Source organism: Sylvia atricapilla, chromosome 20, assembly GCF_009819655.1.
Source record: "Sylvia atricapilla isolate bSylAtr1 chromosome 20, bSylAtr1.pri, whole genome shotgun sequence".
NCBI classification, from domain to species: Eukaryota; Metazoa; Chordata; class Aves; order Passeriformes; family Sylviidae; genus Sylvia; species Sylvia atricapilla.
This window is the reverse complement of record NC_089159.1, coordinates 9,448,506-9,467,537: the sequence shown is the minus strand read 5'-3', so window position 1 is coordinate 9,467,537 and position 19,032 is coordinate 9,448,506. Positions and strand designations below refer to the sequence as shown.

Sequence of the window (19,032 nt, the reverse complement as noted above, 5' to 3'; positions counted from 1 at the left end):
TAACAGGGAGCTGCCGTCCCCTGTCATCCCAGATTCGGGAATTGAGGCTCTCCCTAGAGCAGCAGGGTGTGCGGGAGTGTCCTCTGTGTGCGGGAAAGGCTGGGGCTGGAGGAGCGCACTGCAGAGATTGGGAATGGAGAGCAGAGGAGGAGCAGTGCGGTGACGGGCTGCTGTCCCCCTCCCCAGCGCCAAGGAGGCTCAAATGATTCCCAGGAATTATCTGAAATTATTTCTGCGCAAGGAAAGGGATGAATCGGAACAAAAGAAGCACAAGTACAGGTATTGAGGGGATGAAAGGAAAGGGTGGGATTTAACAACCCACCCGAATCCAACCCCTTCCCAAGCGTGCTGCCCTTAGGCACGGCCCTGCGGCCAGGATTTCCAGAGCTCCTGCCAGCTCCATCCCTTATCCCAGCTCCTGGAAGCACAGCAGGCACCTGATGCAGAGCAGTGCCAGCTTGGGACTGTGCCACCAACACAACACAGACGGGCCCTGCTGGGCTGGCAGCACCTTCAACATCCCCAAACCACAGCCCTTGGGCCTGGTTTCCACGGATCTGTCCTTTCCCAGACCAGTTCTCCCCACCTCCAGCAGCAGGAACTGAGCACTCCCAGTACAAACACAGACACCCACCTCTACTCTGCATATTAATAAATATTCTTTATTTAAATTTTTGCACATTGCGCTTTAACATATTACATCCAAAACATTTTGCAAATGGATGTCTACTTTGTAAAATCTTATATTCAGCTCCTTGTCATTCTGTACAGAATTATAGGTACAACATTACTTTGCCACTAGTTTGCCTTTTGTAAGTCTCACAGGAAGAGAAACATTGAATGAAAAGAGATGGCTTAAATTAGAAGAGAGGCTTGCACAGCTACTCAACTAAAGATACAAGCCTGGAGAAAGAACAAAATTAAGGAAATCACCTCCACCAGCCTCCCCCCTGGAAGAAGAAAAAAAAAAAAAAACCAAGAAAAAAAAAAAAGAATCACATTAATTTAAGATAAAATTTTGCCGTAAGTCACTAAATTAAGTTTGGAAGGAGAAGGCGCAGTAGTCATCTCGAGTTTCAGTGACAGACAGAGTGGGGTTGGGTTCAGTTGGCTCCAGCTGTTGCCAGCCAGCTGTTGCAGACGGGCCCCTTGTGGTCGTTGAGGCGACAGTACTTGTTGAACTTCTCCTTCAGGTGCTGCCGGTACTGCTCCCGGTTGCTGTAGAAAGACTTGTTGTTTGCCATGAAGGATTGGATCTCATCCTGGGAGATGAACAGCTCCTCATCAGAAGTGCACTCTGACTCATCCTGCAATGAGAACGGGGGGTTCAGAGCTCCAGCACTGCCCTGCTGTGCAGCACATCTGGCCCCTGGCACACCAAACCCCCCAGCTGGCTCACATCTGGACACCCCGCTCACACTGGGCTCTGCTGGTTTGGGGTGAGAAACGGCCAATTCAGCCATCAAAGGGAACTAAATCTGCTTCAGGCTCAGCACATTCCCATGGGAGGAGGATGGGTTTTATCAGAGGGTTTTGGGGAAAAGGCGGGGAAAAGAAAAAGGGAAAAAAAAGGAGGGGGGCAAGAGAGAAAAATGCGGGGAGGGAAGATAAAAACAAAGGAAAGAAAAGGAAAAAGCAGGGAAAGAGAGCAAAGGATGTAAATAAGTGGAAGGAGGAGGAAAGGAAAAGAGAGAGAGAAGAAAGCTGCCCAAGGAGCCTGCAGTGGGAAGTAACATTTGAGGCCTGAAGGCAGCAATAATGCCCACGTCACATTATGGAATAATGCAATCCTTGACAATGAGCACTTACAAGTTCTGTCACTGCATTCCAGTGACTATTTATCCTCCTCTGCAAAGCATTCAATTATAAACTTCTCAGGGAACATGCCCAGGGAACTGAACACTGGGACCCAATTCCTCACTGGGAGTCGAGTTCTCAGCCCCAGAGATTACAGCTACAACCTCAAAACCCAAAGGCAGCGGTTACTTACAAGGAGTTCCACTAAGCTTTTGGCACCTTTTCCAGTATCAGGGACAAGTGACATTTCTGTAGGTTCTGCAAACTGTGACACATTTTTCATATGCTCAAACCAAGGCAACTGCTGGCCGCTTTTGTCTGCGCTACAGCAGCTCTCGGCGTGTGTGTCTTTGGTCTTGTCGCGGTGAAACTCTGTGTGCGTGAGATTTCCTGAGGTCTCTCTGCTACCTGCATCTGCCAGACAGCTCCCAAGCTTCTGAATCTGAAAGGGAACAGAGCCTGCAGTGAGCTGCCAGCCGTGTTTAACCTGGGGTATTCCAGCTTGAGACGGGAGCAGAGGGAGAAGAGGAAGGTTCAGAGGTGAGCAAGGGTAAATATTTGTGTTTGTATTTAAACGTGTGCCTGGGGAGCTGTGGGGTGGCACATCCAGTGAGAGTGAGTTAAAGTGCACGTGCTTAGGAACAAAGAAGAGACTCCCCCACAACCTACTGCTCTAGCAAGGACTTCAGTTCCAAAATTTGGGATGACAAGGGAACAGGAGATCCCTGTTGTCCCGTTCTCAGTGTCCCCTTATGCAGCTACTTTCAAATGCAAGCAATTTAGAGAAGCATCTGGCAGAGCCATGTTCCTTACGTGGTCGTTCTCACACTTCAAAGCTTTACTTTTCTTTTTCTTCTTTTTGTTTTTGCCTTTTGTGTTGCTCTCCTCTGCGTTAGCCCAGCACTCCACACAGCTGTCTCCATCCTCCTCCTTGTCGTCGCAGCGATGGACGCAGGCGTCGTCCCCTGCAAAACACAGCCAAGCTCCCTCTGAGCTGCTGCACCTCTGGGGATCTTAAAGCATCATTTTCTTCTTCCCAAACATACCATTTTCATCATGGTTGCAGATGCCCTCAGTGCAGGCCACGTCCGAGCCCTCCCGGGACCCCGTTTCGCTGCCCTCCATGCTCGAGGAATAGCCACAGTCGCTGCCAGTACAGTGTGGAGATAAACCTGAGACAGAGGCCACAATTACTGCCTTCTGTAGGAACTGCTGCACCTGCTTTAGTTATGCCTCTAACAAGAAAGAATTCAGAGAGCTCCAAACAGGTTTGGGTTGGAAGGGTCCTTAAAATTCACCTCGTTCCACCCTCCTGCCACGGGCAGGGACTCCTTTTTAATGACTGCTGTTCACCCCATAAATGGCAAATGCTTTATAAAAATGAAAAATACCAACACTGAACATACCTTTCTTGATTTTAGGTGAGCCTAATAGGGTACCACTACTAGGACAAGTGCAAGAAGTGCTTTCATTAGTAACAATTACTTCTACACAGTTGTTGGCTTCTTCGGTGCTACCACAGGCTTTGCAGCTGCTTTCCGTGAAGTTTGAGTTCTCCTTCAAACAGAAACAAGAAACACTTGCAGGCACTGAAAGGAGCATTCTTGTAAAGGATACTCTTTCCATGAGAAAAACCAGCTGACACTGACTGATAACAGCATTGCTTAGAATTCTTCACAAGTATAGCACAACTAAACAAAACCCCAACCAATTCACCTTGACCCATTAAGGTCAGCCAAGAGATCCTGAATAATAATTGCACTTGAAGATTCCCCTCTTCAAAAATTCAGTGGTAATTGGCTACAAGTAGCATTTGAGTCCCCAGGTTCTGAGTGATCTTTAAGAAATCACAGGTGAAAAATAATTTGGCATAACCTGAACTTCAGATTTAGGATTAAAAAAACCCCACCCCATCAAACCCCAAAAACTGAGCAGTCCCAGGTAATTACTTTACAAAGGTTTTGCTCATCTGAAATTAAATTCCACCGGGGACCAAAATGCAATAAAATCCCTCAAGAATTCTACCACAGAACAGTGATGGATGGATGGAGGGAGGCCCAAAATCCCCAGCTATTCATGTTTACCTTTGCCTGACTGATTTCCTTCTCTTCTGCTGCCTGCAGAGGAGCAGGGATCTCACACACACATTTATTTTTCCGTCTGTTCTTCCGCTTTTGGCGTTTCTTCTCTTGTTTAAGCTCTCTCACTCTCTCTTCTTCTGAAAACTCTTCACAGAGCTGCTCCAATCGACTAATGCCCTGCACTTTTTCCACAGCCATCTGTTCACAAGAGAGATCCAGTTACAGAAGTTTTCACAATTCCAGCTTTTACATTTATAAAGGAGGAGAAAGGGAAATAGCCAGTAATGATATCCCAGTAACACAACTATTGACTGCAGGAGAAGAATGCCCACCCACATGCAGCCACTTGGTTTAGACTGCTGGAAACTCATGTGTGGGGGAGCTCTGGGTTGCACCTGTGGCTCAGATTCACATTTTTCAGTGACCAGTTGCAGATTTTAATGCACTGTTGGAGCTGTGATACTCTGATCCTGTGGGAGTAAAAAAAAATTCCAAGAACTAATCCGCTCAATGATTTTTCCCAAACTGATTTTCCTCCTCCTTCTCTGGTGTTTTGGAAGTTTTTTGAGAGAACAGTTCTTATGAATGGAAGATGAACATAATAAAAAAGATCATGTCATATCAACTGGTAATTAATATTAAGTATTGGTATACATTAAATGAGCTCTGTCTGAAGCTCAGGATCCCACAGGATCAGAGTGCATTTGGAACAAGCTGAACACAAGAGTTTGCAACCACTTTTGTAATTCAAAAGCTCATCCTCCATTTTTACTCATAAACCTTTGTAGCCTGAGCTACTTTAAATGCAATCAGGTAGAAAAACAGAATTAATAACACAGAAGGCTCAGTGTACTGGAATGGGCAGCTTGAAAGTAAAAGCAAGCCTCAGTCTTTTATATTCCCGTTTATTCCACATGGGAACACACTCCAGTTGTGCTGTGCAGGGCTGTCACACAACCGAGCAGGGGATTGACTGCAACACCCTTGACTCTCCTTCCAGCCCAAGGTTAGAAAACAAATTACAGCCATGAGGGGCCCAGCTCCTGCAGCAATTCAGACCCCAGCTGGACAAAACTCCACGTTTTTACCTCAAAGCTCTTGCGTAAAGCATCGACCCCCAGGTAAAAGAGCATCTGCCACGTCTGCTCCTCAGCCCGCAGCTTCTGCCAGATCCGGTGCAACCTCTCGTACAGGTGGATGCCCAGGCAGGTGAGAACCTCCTCCTGGGCAATGTCTATTGTCTTGGCGTGCCTCTCTCTCCGTCTGGGGGAAAGGGGAACCAGAGCACAGCACTGTTAGAGCAGCTGGGAGCCCAGCAAGGGATCAAAGCAGGGCTGATGTGTTCTCTGCAGGGACGGCTGCAGCTGTGTTTGCAGGAGCAGCCTGGCAGGGCTCTGCTGTGCTGCATGCAGATGCAAAACAGAAAGGAACAAAGGGTCAAAGCCACACCACTGTGGAGCAGAGCTGTGCCTTGCCACCTCTGGCTTGAGGTGTCACACACCCTGTTCTTCCTAGGAGGGATCAAGAGTTTAAATGCCAGAGATGCATTCTTTTGTGTCCTAAAATTTGCTGGAGTTCACAGTGATTCTTTCACCATCAGCTAGCTCAAGCTGAATAAACACACAGGGAATTTTGTACGTTACTTACCGTGCAGAGTAAAAACATTTCAGTATTAATCTGTTCATTAGCCATCTATTACCTATCAATCTGGTCAATCTGTTAAGGGAAAACTACTATGAAAGAATTTACCCTCCTCATTAAACAGTTATGGCTGAGCTTTAAAGGCATTGAGGTTGGAACCAGATGATCTTTAATGTCACTTCCAACTCATTCTATGATTCTCCAGTACTGAGCTCAGAACTGTCCTTTTTTCACTGCAAGGTTTTAAGATGCTTTAAAAAAGGTTCGCAAACACACAAACGGCAACAAAACCAACTCCAAAACTTGGCACTTGGCAAAACTCAACCAAGGCTCTCTTTCTATTTCGCATATTTGCACACCTCAGTGGACAAAAGCAGGCAGCTCTAGGGAGTGAACACCAAACTGGAAGGCAATTGGTAAACTCCTTCCTCCCAAAGCGCAGCCGAAACCTTTCCGAGCGCGCTCTCTCTGCGAGCCTCGCACCAGCTACAAAACACCCACAACCACGAGTTCGTCACACGAGAGGCAAAAAAAGCCACGTTGGGCAAAGACATTGGAGAGTCAAATAAAAGAAGCAAAGCGCTAGATAGCCCACTCTAGCCAATTACATACTCATACCCTCCTGCGAACTCGGGCTCGGCCCGGCCCAAGAGGTGCGCGATGAAGTCGGTCTCGCAGCACACGTGGATGTGGCGCTCGTGGGGGCAGCAGCGCAGCCCCTCGTACAGGGCAGCACAGTAGCCCTTCTCCTTGCTGCAGTCCAGCTCCCCGATCAGGATGTTGTAGGCACGCAGCACTTTGTTCTTGCAGTCGGTGCAAAACCTGGGAGGAACAGAAAATTGGATTGGTTCGCCCGAGAAACGCGCTGGGTGCGCGGTGATGGGGCTGAGCCAAGGTGCTGCAGGGTTGTGCTGCTTCAAAAACTCTCAGTGTTGTAATATTTGGGTTATTGTCCGCCTAAATTGAGCAGGAATTATCCTACCTATTCCACATTATTAATGACCTAAATTGACCATGAATTAGCCCACCTAATCCACATTATTAACCTGGATATCAAACTTGCGTCCTCCGAAGCGAATCCTTGATTTGAAGGAATTCGACTTAAAGATCAGAAATCTCCACAGAAGGAATTCCCATGCAGAATTCAACTCAAGGATCAGCAATCTCCACACAGAATTCGACTCAAGGATCAGCAATCTCCACAGAAGAAATTCCCACACAAATTTCACAGAAGAAATTCCACTCAAATATGAGAAATCTGCACGGTGAGCAACCAGTGCAAACCAGGGCAAAATCCCTCCCTCAAGCAACACATGCCACATCACCACCTAGAAATTCTTTAAAGTGTACTCAAGTGAGTGATAAGAAATGAGGCAAAGTTTCCTCTGGTGCCTCCTGTACAAAAGTGACCCTTGTTGCCACTACAAACATATTTTGAATTATTAGATTGCTGTGCTGATGGCCAAACGAGGGTTATTTATAACACAACATACTCAATTTAAACATGTGACAGCTCATGTGTGACAGGAGTATACTTATAATTAAAATACAAGCAAATTAAGCTCATTCTGTGTCATAAGAGGAGTAACCTTCAAGAGGCTACAAGATCTCTTGCTGGATGACTCTAAAAATGCAAGTCAGACAAGCTGCTCACATTTCAGCTCAGAAAGCTGGCTGCCCATGCCAGCTCTGGATGGTTTTTTTTTCCCCTTTCCTAGTGTCTCCAGCCACTTGACAGCACTAAGTCAAACATATTTTGCTGTTAGAGCTACGATACCTGTCTGCTTTCTGTGGTGGAAGGAGAGAAAACAGCAGTATTATTGCAGGTTAGCACCAGGAAGGCAGCCAAGGCAGTGTTTAATGTCACAGGAGATTAAAGTTATTTTGTTTCCAAAGTGTTATTTCCACAGCACCGCCACCCCCGCGCCCATCTGTGCCCCCACAGCTCGTATCAGAACCTTGAGACTGCTGGAAATTAAAACTTCTCAATCAGCACGGCAGCTCCTGTGCACATGCAACTCTAATTTAATGGTTTATTTCTGCCCTGCCAGAGAGATTTAACAGCACCAGGCATAAACAAATGGTTTAAAGCAGCGCTTTAAAGGTAACACCAAGCCTAAAACCTGCTTGCACTAGTGCAGTTCACAGGATTTTGAAATGGCACAGACTCCCTGAAAGCCTAAAAACAGGCACAGCCCAAGAGCAGTGGAAGAGTGAACGAGAACACACAGCTTTAAACATTAAACTGTAAATCATAATTTAACCCTAGCCAAAAAAAAAACAAAACTTAAGCAGCTATGACTTCATCAGAGGTCTCGACATTTTCCCTTTTGTTAAACACAAAGAATATTTCACCATCTTTGCCTCATCAACCATCCAAATCCATCCATCATCATCAAGCTGAGATCTTCAGTTCCACAAGAAAAGGAAGAAAAAAAAAAGTCCTCTCTCTACATTTTGAAGATTTTGATCTCCTAAAAAGAGGGAGCTGCCCAAAGGCAGGTGTGCTTTGCTCCTCTCACATACCTGTGTTTCCTTAGGTAGGTTTCTAACGTTTCTAGGAGACAGCTCGAGTCAATGAGAACCACTTCATCCCTGCACTCCTGGGACATCAGCTCCCACACGTCCATCCAGCAGCCCCTGCAAGGAAAACAGACACAAAACTCTGCATCATCTGCTGGGGGTCAGCAAAGAAACCCAGCAGAGCCTCATTCTTTACCTGACTGCTCCCTGGGAAGGTCCATAGCAGAAAATGATGCTACACTTGTTCTCTTTCTTCTTCCTGTCTTCTCTACTTTTCTTAACTGCTCTTAATTTCTTTGAACTGAGTCTGCTACTGCTCCTTTCACTGTCACATAGTATTACCAAACATTTCTCAGACCTATAACATATATATTGTCAGCTAGTTATTTTTTCCTAAACAAATCCTATGGAAAATGCTGCTCTGTTCTTTAATTTAACCTGATTTTTTTTAATAGGTTAAGCCTCAACATCTGTCAAAGTTTGGGTCAGAACTGAGATGCAAATTCTGCTGCCCATGTTTGTAACCCAGACTCATCATGACTTTCTAGTGCTACAGCTGCAAAGCAGTCGTGATTTTCAGAATATTGCTTTAAGTAAAAACACATATAATTTTTAATTCTTGTCAGCTGAAGACAATTTGGAAAAAATAACAAAAGAAAAAAGCAAAACAAAGTACCCAAAAATCTTACACCATAAAACATCCAACCTCAAATTTCAAAAGTTCATTAGAATATCAAAATAACTTTACGACTCACTTGTGGATGTGCTAAAATTGAGCCAAAAATGGACTTTAAATAACAAGCCATGGTTACTTACAGCCTTGTCTACAGTTGACACTTCATCAGAAAGGTCACTTCTATCTTATGGCTACAGCAGAGCAGGAAAATGGGCAGAAGCAGCCCTGGTCCCTAATTAGAGGAGTTCCATGTGCCATTACCCACTTTGCCAGGTCATAGGGCTTGCATTTAGTTGAGTTTCAAATGCTCCTGAGCCCCAAATGGAGCTGAGGAGCCAAAAGCCAGGCACAGACTGAGGACATCAAGTAACCCTCGAGTGGCATTAGCTGCTTACATAACTCCTCTAATTAAACACACAGCTCCAGCTCAAAGCCTTTTTTGTCTGCAGGAAATGCCCAACAGATGCAACTCATCTGAAGGAGTTTCTTGTAAAGATGTGGAGCAGGAGCTCTGTGTTGGGAAATGAAGTTGGTTCTGTGACACCTGGGTGCCTCCAGAGCCTGTCTGTGCCCACTGCAGGAAGATTTATCTGGATTTATATCAATACTGATCCACTCTGGTCATTTCTGTACAGAACAGAGGGGTTTCAGCTGAGGAAGGGAGTGCAAGTCCTGCTTCTTTTAGCAAACTGCACTGCTTGTCCACAGGCCATGTTCTCTGAGAGCCCCAAAGTTTTACCTGCAGAGTATAAAGTTGTTCTTCCTCATATTCCCTATTTAACCTGCCAGCATCCAAAATACTAAGGGGATTTATTCCAGCATGAATTGTGGAAATAAAAGCAGCATTCTCCTCTTTATTCATTCAGCTTCAGCATAGTTCTACCTTGCCAAAGTGCTAACTGCAGGTTCCACAGCATCTGTTCTCACACAGAAAAGATTAAGCTTACTAAAGATTAAAAAAACCGCCAAAACCCACTCTCATGATGCTAGGAATTTGCTTTATTTAAAAAATAAATATATATATATATCCCCCCCTATACTCTCAGGATCATGTGTAACACAAGCTTTAAACTAATTTTGTGAAAGGCCTGTAACCACAATATAATAGAAGATAATGATTAGTTCCCAGTATCCTCAAGCAGCACAAGCAAAAATCAAGTGTCAAATTCCACGTGCCTGGTATCCCAGGGGATTTAACTAAACCCAGAGAGACTCCAATCTGCATAGAAAAATACATGTCCTGTAACTGGAAACCATGAGCAAGCTTTCACAGGTTGGAGGCTTAACCAGCAGCAGAATACAGCTGAGTAAAAAAGGTCCAAACACTCCAATTAAGCCCAAGAGACTAATTTATTGGTCATCATATGAAAAAAATAAAATAAAAGGAGCCACCCCACAAACATGAAACCTCCCCAACATCCACAATAGATTTACAGGGAGTGTTTTTCTGCTTAACCAGCTGGAATAAATCATTTCAACTTCAAGACAGAGGCATATATGCATATTGTTCAGTGGTGTATTCAAAACATGCTGTCACTTTTGAGAAAATAACATTTTATGGAGTTCCAGTTTTAACCCTGCATCCAACCACAATAAAGCCTTTGGTTAACAATTGTGCAAGGCATTTTTAATAATCCCAAGCAAAATGTTGTATATTTATTTAGCATGTACCCTTTGACCTCAGTGTGAGAAAATCTGCTGAGCAACCATTTTGGTCTAGAGCACAAAAACCAGTTTGTCTTTCTAGAGCATTGTTTGTATCACAGTGCAGAAGCCATCCATGCCCTGAGCATGGCCAAAACTCCAGGTGCTTCTCTTCCTCTGCCCAACAACCATTTAGGTCTGCTACAATCCAACTGCTACTCTGGCAAACTGATCAGAGCATAAAAATTGATCTCAATGCTTAAAAATAAATTAGTTCTCAATACTTTGCTTCCTTAAAATATTTCAGTCATGCATGTTAAACACAGACTTACCCCAAAGGTTTTGGTTTGTGTGTGTCCAGGGAGTGTAGTTGACACCTCTTGTTCTTCTTACTTTTGGGAATTGCATCAATCATGTCATTCAGTTTGGACCTATCAGGAAAAAAAAAAGTGAGGAACTTTGTATTCTGAAAACCTGGATCAGGTTACACTAGCTCACTCTCCCCATGTTAATCTCCTCAACTCTGCACTAACCTTCCCTACTTTTCCTGCTAACTGGAGCAAGAAGAACGAGCTGAAGCCAACTGGAAGGCCAAGGCACACTGTGCTGAGCACTCACTGTTTGCTCTGCTGACAGCTCAGGAACTTAATGGCACCGGGGTACTTATTGTGCTCACCAAGCCCAGAAGGTTTCACTTTCTCAGTGCTACCTTTCCACACAAGAGCAGCAAACATCGGTGGGAAAAAATTAACACTTTCATTGAATTTTTTCCCATGCCAAGCAGTGAGGCAAAAACACTCCTCCTGCAGAGACCACGACAACCCAGCAGCGCCCGGATCAGACTAACAACCCAAACATTAAATATTGCCATCTCCCAACTGCAACCGTGGCACTGCAACTAATCAAAGATCACGTTTGCTTTTTCCTCCCTCAGTTCAGGCAATAATTAGCTGTAATTATGGAAGCTGAAGAGGAGAAAGTGTTGAGACGGCGCAGAGAGCGGCGATGGCGCGAGCGGCCGGCAGACACTGACCCATGCACGTAGAAGAGTGTGTAAAGCTTCTTGGCATCAGTCATGCAGCTGCGGGTGACTGAGAGCACCCCCTTGGGCCCCACGGTGAGGGGCTCCAGGGCAGGGTTCCCTGACTCCACCAGCTGGGAGAAGAGGCGCTCCACGCTGCGCCGGCAGCCCACGCACGGCACCAGCTGCGACAGCGCGCTCAGCACCTCCCGCGACGTCACCATCATGGCAATGTTCAGGTCCTGCTGCTTCAGCATGCTGTGTCTCTGCAAGAAAAAAAAAACCCACAAAAATCATATCGTTTAGCATTCATTCTCTGGTTTATTTCTGCTTTTTGTTGCCTCGCTTCGCTGCAAATGCTGCTGCAGGATAACCAGCCCGGTTTGGGGAATGCTTGTTTGCCATCCCGGCACAGATGTTGTAGGGAAAGGTCTGTCACACACACACCCCAAGTGCAAGTTTTCATCTTCTGCTCACACTCCTTTTATCTTTGGCAGGTGGAAAGGAAATTCACAAATGCTCGTTGGCATTTATGGAAATCTCATTTACAGCCAACTTGTTCTGCTCAGCCAACTTAGCAGTAGTTTTCCTGGAAGGCTAAATGCCATTTCCCATTACAATCCCACTAGCTGGAATTAAAGAAAGCACTCATTACTACTATAAAGGGTGAAGCCTTTGACTTCACTAGTGAACAGCCAATGTCTGCTGTTAAGAGAAGATTAATGAGAACACACTCCAATATTGCTTACGTCAGTAAAGAATTGTAGATGTGTCTCCTGTGTCAAACGCATCCTCACAAAAAGCACACACCCTTCTGGTCCTTCTCACTGCTCAGTCACTGCCTTGGCTTCCAGCAGCACTGGAGTGCCACCAGAGAGTCCCTTCCTCACACCCCACCACACAAACCCACACTGGAGTTGTATCAGCACAGGGAACGCCATGCCACCAGAGTATTTTCTGAATTACTGTCACATCACACCACTCAAACGCTCCTCAAGCACAAAGGACGTGCCACAACTTCTGGGGAAAGGAAGGAAAGACCACACAACGCAGCAGAACTCACAGCCACTGAAAAATAAAGTGTTCTCAGCTCTTTCTCTGCAATATGGAAAGTAGAGGCACCATCAGGTAACATTCAAGGTTTGTGCTCTTCGAGGAAGGCCCATTAAACCATCTGCCAAGCACTATCACTCTGCAATAACCCTCTTTCCTGTAATTAATTGCAGGAGTCACAGCAAAGCAGGAACGAGCTATTTTCACACCCCAGGCACACTTGGCATGCAGCACGTGTCTGCACTGCTGCTGTCAACCCTGAGTGAGGCCATGCAACTGCAGAGCAGCAAACTCTGCCCCTCTGCACATCCAGTGGCACCATTCTGCAGCTGCTACAGGTGCCACAGCTGTTTGCCAGAATTTGGTACATCACCTTCTAGGATTAAAGTTTCTGGGGTATCACAAAACCAATTCCTGCCATTTGTCTCTATAAAATCTACAAATTGGCACACAAATTCTACCCTGGTATGGGCACTCATCATAAGAGCCCAACCTCAAGCAATCCACACTTCCATTTGAAAAGGCAGTTCAAAACCGCTCAGAAAAATTAAAATCAAGATGTATTTAGAAGCTGTAGCTCCCGTGGTAGGCTCGGAGCTCTCAGACATGCAGCAATTGCCTGCAGACAAGACAACGTGCAATAAATGCTGTGGAATCCAGAGCACAGCTGAACCCAGTGCACTTTGGTACCAATGTGTGACTGCTCCCAGGTGCTGACGTGTCTGAGGCATTCCAGGAGTCACAACCTCCTGGGGAAGCAAAAACACAAACCTGGGGAAAGCAAAAAGCTCATTTCTTAGGAAACATTATTTACCTGGATGAACTGTTTCAATTGTGTACTGTTATTCTGATGTCCATCGAGGTTCAGCACATTATCAGGAAATTCCATCACCATCTATGCAAGAGAGGAAAAACAATTTAAAGAGGAGCTTTCAGACAAAACAAACAAACAAAAAAAGCCAAACAGAGCATTAGTTGTTTTACTTTCTAGGGGGAAATAAGAGTGAAATTATGTTAAATGCTCATCCTTTTCATATAATTACTGGAGCTTGGGAAAGGATAAAAGTAACTGTTTCAGATAGTGAATGTTTCAGCAAAGTAATAAATGCTTCATTAATATAATGTTTTAGAAGCAGTTTATAAATGGCAACTCTTAAACAGCTGTTAGAAAGCAAGAGTTGCTAAATGGACCATCAATATTTATATCATCATCCACACAACTTGAGACCCTCCTTCAGTTAAAAAAAAAAAAATAAAAATACTTCAACACACTGAGATCCAAATGGACCCAACAGCTTAACTCAATTTATAAAGCTCTGAGGAAACAGTCACAACAGTTTAATGACAGAGTCGACTCCTCCAAAGGGTAATTTCAAACCATATTAACCCAAGAAGGTACTCCAAGGCATAGTTTGCTTTGTGTGATTGCAGCTGCAACTCTCAAGAGGCTCCAAGCAAAACGTTAAGCCCACAGAACAATGTGATTACTTGTAAGTAATTAATAACATTTCTTATCAAATTACTGAGAAACAAAGAGGGCGATTTCTTGGGAGGAGGCAGAAATCGGGAAAGTAACTTTCAGCCAAAAAAAAAAAATCCAACATGGAATAAAATGCAAGCAACTAGAAAAATGTGTTAAGCCTGGCTTAGTTCTCTTCTCTGTCCAAACTGAGAAATAGGGAATTTGTCAATACAAACACTGAAAGTTCACTTTAAAATCCGAGAGACAAAATAACAGCTTTGGTTAATAACCCAAAAACAAACAAACCACCAAATAAAAACGATCTGATTCACCCCTTTTCCTCCTTCCATCTTCCCTCAGCTGCCTGGGGAAGGCAGAATTCCCTGCTGCCTGCTGAACTGCCCCTGCTACCCCCAGGGAACTCACACATTCACTCAGCACCACTCCAAAATAAACAGCATTTCTGGGAGAACAAGGCACTGTCCTGCTGTCCCGTGTGCCCCAATCTGAGCACTGCCAGCCCCAACCCTCAGCTCCTTTTGCAGCTTCCCTCAGCCCTGAGCCATCCACACCAGTTTCTGCTGCGGATTTGATGTTTTCCTGCATCACTGATGTGGTGTTTCTGTGGGCCAGGAGCTACAAGCAAAAGTAAAAGCTCTATCTGCTAATAACAGAGACGAGAGATAAATCTGCCTGCTTCTCCCCCCACTTCACCTTCATCTCCCACTATCAGACAACACCCTGAGGTATTCTGTACAACAGAGCAAAAGAATCAAAGACTAAATTAATTCATGCGTCTGATGAAATTTTATTAAGTGGTTAAACATCAACCACCATCACACCCCGAACTGGAAAAGGAGAAAAAAAAAAAAAAATCCTGTAATGCCACATCAAATGGAATGCCTTCTAGAAACCATAAAAGCTGCTTAAGAAATGAAAAGGGTTCAATATTGAACCCTCCTTTAATTTCTGGCTGAGCCAGAAGGAACAGGGAAGTGTGGTGCTGAGGAATCCACTCAGGGCAGCAGCACCTGAGCTGCTTCCTGGGTACTACAAAGCAACATCCCAGATGAGGAGCACATGGAGCCATCCACTCCTCATTTGCAATCACTAATTCACCCAGTCCAGATTTAAGGCACAGATTAACTCTTCCAGCTAACAGGCACCGTCGGTGCCATTATTTTTAAAATTTGAGTTCTCCAAGAGGCAACAGAAGCCAGTTGCTATCAATAACCACCATTATTTTTTAAAGATAGTGCTGCAGATGTAAAATTCTGTTTCAAAGGCAGCTGCATGTCTTGTAATAGCTCTCATTAAGTATTTAAAAAATAAATTATACATGACAGACAAGGAAGCTCAGAGTTCATTCACTTGCTTCTGCAGGTTTTTTTAAATAAAAGCCTCCAGAAACCACTTAGAAATCCAAGCACTTTGTAGCAAAAGTAACAGAATGACAATCAAATCAAATAAAATGGACACAAGGTAAGATTCCTTCATGGTGAGGATGACTTGCACTTGCATAAATGCCTTTCCTCCAGATGGATATAAAACTGATTTGCAGCTAGAGGACCCTTTCAATCATGAGGATTGTGGTGTAAAAAGTAGGAGAGGAGCAACAACACAGTGCAAATACACAAAGTTTGGGCCTGGTGTTAAATTCTGGGACTAAACCACAAATTGAATTTTAGGTCTGCTGAAGCCATCCAGCTGGTAGAGCTGAATTTTCACTCTCAACCTATTACACACAACAAAAATAACAAAAGCATGGCGAGTCCACATGACACAAATTAATGGGTGATTTTTACAGGGAGTCCAGGAAGGGATAAAAAAAAAAAAAAAAAAAGAAAAAAAAAAAAAAAGTGAGAGAGAGAAATCCAAGAGCTTAAAACCACATGGAAAATGAATGGGCACAATAACTTTCAAGGTGTGGCCAAGACACCAAAAAACTCAAACTTGCACTATTCCTGCACAGTGCTGGGTTTTCCAGGACATCAGGAGAGGTAAATACTGCTTTGGACAACTTTAGGGGAAACTTTGCCTAATACCTGAACACAGTTAACCAGAGAGAAGGCAAAAATAGTCATTATATTTGCTAAATTAATAAAATGCCACCGTTCCAATTGATCAAAAATAAAACACAGCAAATAGGACTTCCTTCAAATGCAGCAAAACCAGATGGGGCCTGTCTGAAGATATTCAACAGTTTTGTTCTGGAAGGTGGAGGAATTATTTGGGTTGGAAAGGACCTTGAAGATCACCCCTGCCATGTGCAGGGGCACCTTCCTTAGCTGATAAAACTCAGGGATTTTTCCATCTTAAACATTAGATTAGGAATTTAAATCACCCCCATTTTCCACTGCTTAAAGTAACAACAGTTACTGTCCCACTGTAAAGAGAAATCAAACATTAATCATTAAGACACTAAATGCAGTATTATTTTCAACGCATTTTCACGCTTTAAGGATTAAAAGAGCAGCTGGTTAGTTAAAGATTTTTTTTTCCTTCCATTTGCTCCGTGTCCTCCTCCTACAAGGCAAATTTTGACCCTTCCTCTAAACTCACGAGGAGAAGGACCAGACAACCCCCGAGCTGCATTTAGTCCGTTTTTCCCACTGAACCTTCTGGAAAGGGCCAAACCACGGCCTTTTTCCAACCCTCACAGCAACACCCTGCAACGGGAACTCTCCGATCCCTTCACATTTCTGCGGGCTCCATCTCGCCAAAGCTCCACAAAGCGCCTGGAGCTTTTTTCCTCACCCATTTCAGAGCAGAACAATCGGCCGGGTTGGAAGCCGGGCTTTAACGTTAACATGGCTCCTTTTCCTTTTCCTTTCCCAGCAGAAAAATGGCTTTGCTCCACCCTTGAGCAGCGAGGCACGCTCGTGGCTCCGGCACAAGTTGTGCACAGGCCCCGGCACGGCGATAAAAACTCCCTCATTATGCGGTTCGCCTGCTCTGCGAGCCGGCCATCAGATAAAAAAAAAAAAATTAAAAAAAAAAAAAAAAGTTGCCACATTCAGCTCTGTTAAGCCCGAGTGTTGCAAAGTGCCAAAGATGAAGGCTGCGGGAGCCCGAGGAGGAGCCAGCGAGGCCCGGCGGAAAGGCCCGGCCTGCGAATTGCAACACGCGGGACGGGCCGGCGGGGACTCACCGTGAGGGTGTCATCGATGTACAGCGGGATCTGCCTTTTCTCGAAGGGGAACTCCTCCTCGCCGTCCCGGCACACCGCCACCAGCCGCGCCATCGCCACCGCCGCTGCTGCTGCCGCTTCCTCCCCGCTCCAGCCTGCGGGCGGCCCCGGCCGGGAGGTAAACACCCGCCGCGCTTCCCCGCCACACTTTCACCAGCAGCCGGCAGCCAGCCTGCGCTCCCCATCGCCTGATTCACCACGCCGAGCCCGGCCCACCCGCCCCGCCGGGAGGGCACCGCGCGGCCCGGGGAATGCGGCAGCCAGCCGGGGGGCGACGGAGACCCTCGTGGGGACGGGGAGACGGAGATGGGAGCGGGGAGACGGAGCCCCGGGCGGGGATGGAGATGGAGCCCGCGGGGGAAAATGGAGCCGCCGCGGGGAGATGGAGCCGCCGCCCCCCGCCCGCCACCGGCCCGGCGCGGCCGCCGGGACCCGCCCAGCCCGCCGCGGCTCTGCGGCTCCTCCGCCGCCCCCGGGGAGCCGCCGCCTGCCCGGCGCCGCCCCGGGAGCCCCGCCGAGCGGCCCCAGCGCTCCCGCCCCGCCGCCTCCCCGCGGGGCTGCAGCCCGGCTGCCCCGGCAGACCCACCCCTTCCTCCCCGCTGCCGCGCGGCCTCGCCCGGCTCCCCCACGCGGGGCTGCGACGGCGGGGAGCAGCCCGCCGGGGCGGGTAGAGACCCTCACGCTGCTTCCCTTCCCTTCTCCCCCCCTTACAGCAGCGCTGCCCCGCGGGCCCTTACCGGCTGCTGGCGGCGCTGGGCGGCCCGGGCGCTGTGACAGGCGGGCGGCACCGCGGGTCCCGGAGCCGCCTCCTCCCTGCCCGCCCCGGGGCCGCCCCGCCCCGCTCTCGCGAGAGCCGCGGGCACCGCCCGGGCCCGCCCCGGGCACCGGCCTGCCCTCAGCCCTCAGGCCTCAGCCCTCAGCCCTCAGGCCTCGGGGCCTCGGGGCCGGAGCCGCGGGCCTCGGAACGGCCCCGGAGGTGGCACGAACGGCCCCGGAGGTGGCACGAACGGCCCGGGAGGTGGCACGAACGGCCCCCGGGAGGTGGCACGAACGGCTCCCGGCACCGGCGGTTGGGCCGGGCGGCGGGTGCCGAGCCCCGGGGCGTTACAACGAGCGGGATGGGACCGGGCGTTACCGCGGGCTGCGGAACGGCCCCGCCGGGAGCACGGGCTGATAAAAACTCAGCGCTCTGAGGCGTTCTCGGGCTGGCCTGTGCAGGGATAAGCGTTAGGCTCGATGTCCTTGGGGCTCGCTAATTTCTCCGCCTCGGTCGCTGCCCCGGCATCAAACGCGGCTCAGCGCTGGTGCCGAGCCAGGCGAGGCAGGATTTAACAGCTCTGCCTGGCGCCTGCAGCACCCCAGTGCAGCCAGCCCGAAATCCTGTGGCTGCCTAAATTAAACTGCTTAAAAAAAAAAAAATACCCAAAACCCAACCAAAAAACCCCCAACAAACCCAAAGTCTTTCTTGAACTATTGAATAACACAGCTAGCTGACCTGTTCGTTCTTGTTGTGTATGGGTATAGGCACTGAAGCCCTCACAAGAATATGCAGGGGAGGGAATTAAGGAGCAGAATATTTTTTTTTCGTTGTGTCTGCATAAAAGCGATGTTTAGTGGGGGAGCTGATGGACTCGAGCTCCTGGTGCAGCAGCTGTAAGGGGAACACGTGGAGTCCGGGCGCTGCACGCTTTGCAGTGTTTGCGGTGTTTTCGTGCTTTGCTGCCCCAGGGAAGCCGGGGTTTGTAACGAGGGGTAGTTTCTCACGCCAGAGCACTCCGAGGAACTTAAGTCTTTGCAGGGATGTGCTTTCCTGTGTCCCAGAGCGTGGTTGGCACACAGCAACGACAGCATTGTCCCAGGTTTTGTATTCTTGGAGTGCACATCGATACGAAAAGCACCGTTTCATTTCATACCGTTTTATCCAAGGATTTTATTGTTTTTGTT

General features: G+C 47.2%; 1 protein-coding gene across 2 annotated transcripts; it reads right to left on the bottom strand.

The window, feature by feature from the left end:
* Positions 1–642: 642 nt before the first annotated feature.
* On the bottom strand, positions 643–17,952 carry GGNBP2 (gametogenetin binding protein 2). 2 transcript variants are annotated; one of them, XM_066333558.1, is made up of 14 exons: positions 17,826–17,952; positions 17,050–17,183; positions 13,251–13,331; positions 11,396–11,649; positions 10,695–10,793; positions 8,046–8,159; positions 6,132–6,341; positions 4,967–5,141; positions 3,882–4,076; positions 3,204–3,354; positions 2,844–2,969; positions 2,611–2,762; positions 1,991–2,239; positions 643–1,307 (listed from the first exon to the last, which is right to left on the bottom strand). In XM_066333558.1, exons 2-14 carry the CDS (start codon positions 17,140–17,142, stop codon positions 1,104–1,106), a joined length of 2,103 nt encoding a protein of 700 aa, XP_066189655.1. In that variant the 5' UTR covers positions 17,143–17,183; positions 17,826–17,952; the 3' UTR covers positions 643–1,103. The 2 variants fall into 2 exon arrangements, with proteins under 2 accessions (XP_066189655.1, XP_066189656.1); XM_066333559.1 differs by having other exon boundaries at positions 6,138–6,341.
* Positions 17,953–19,032: the final 1,080 nt, after the last annotated feature.

Excerpts from the sequence above, each read along its gene's own strand:
- GGNBP2 (XM_066333558.1), bottom strand. The coding sequence starts at position 17,142 with ATGGCGCGGCTGGTGGCGGTGTGCCGGGACGGCGAGGAGGAGTTCCCC. Across the intron at positions 13,332-17,049 it reads ACATCGATGACACCCTCACG|ATGGTGATGGAATTTCCTGA; the intron begins GTGAGTCCCCGC and ends TCTCTTGCATAG. Across the intron at positions 10,794-11,395 it reads ACACTCTTCTACGTGCATGG|GTCCAAACTGAATGACATGA; the intron begins GTCAGTGTCTGC and ends TTTTCCTGATAG.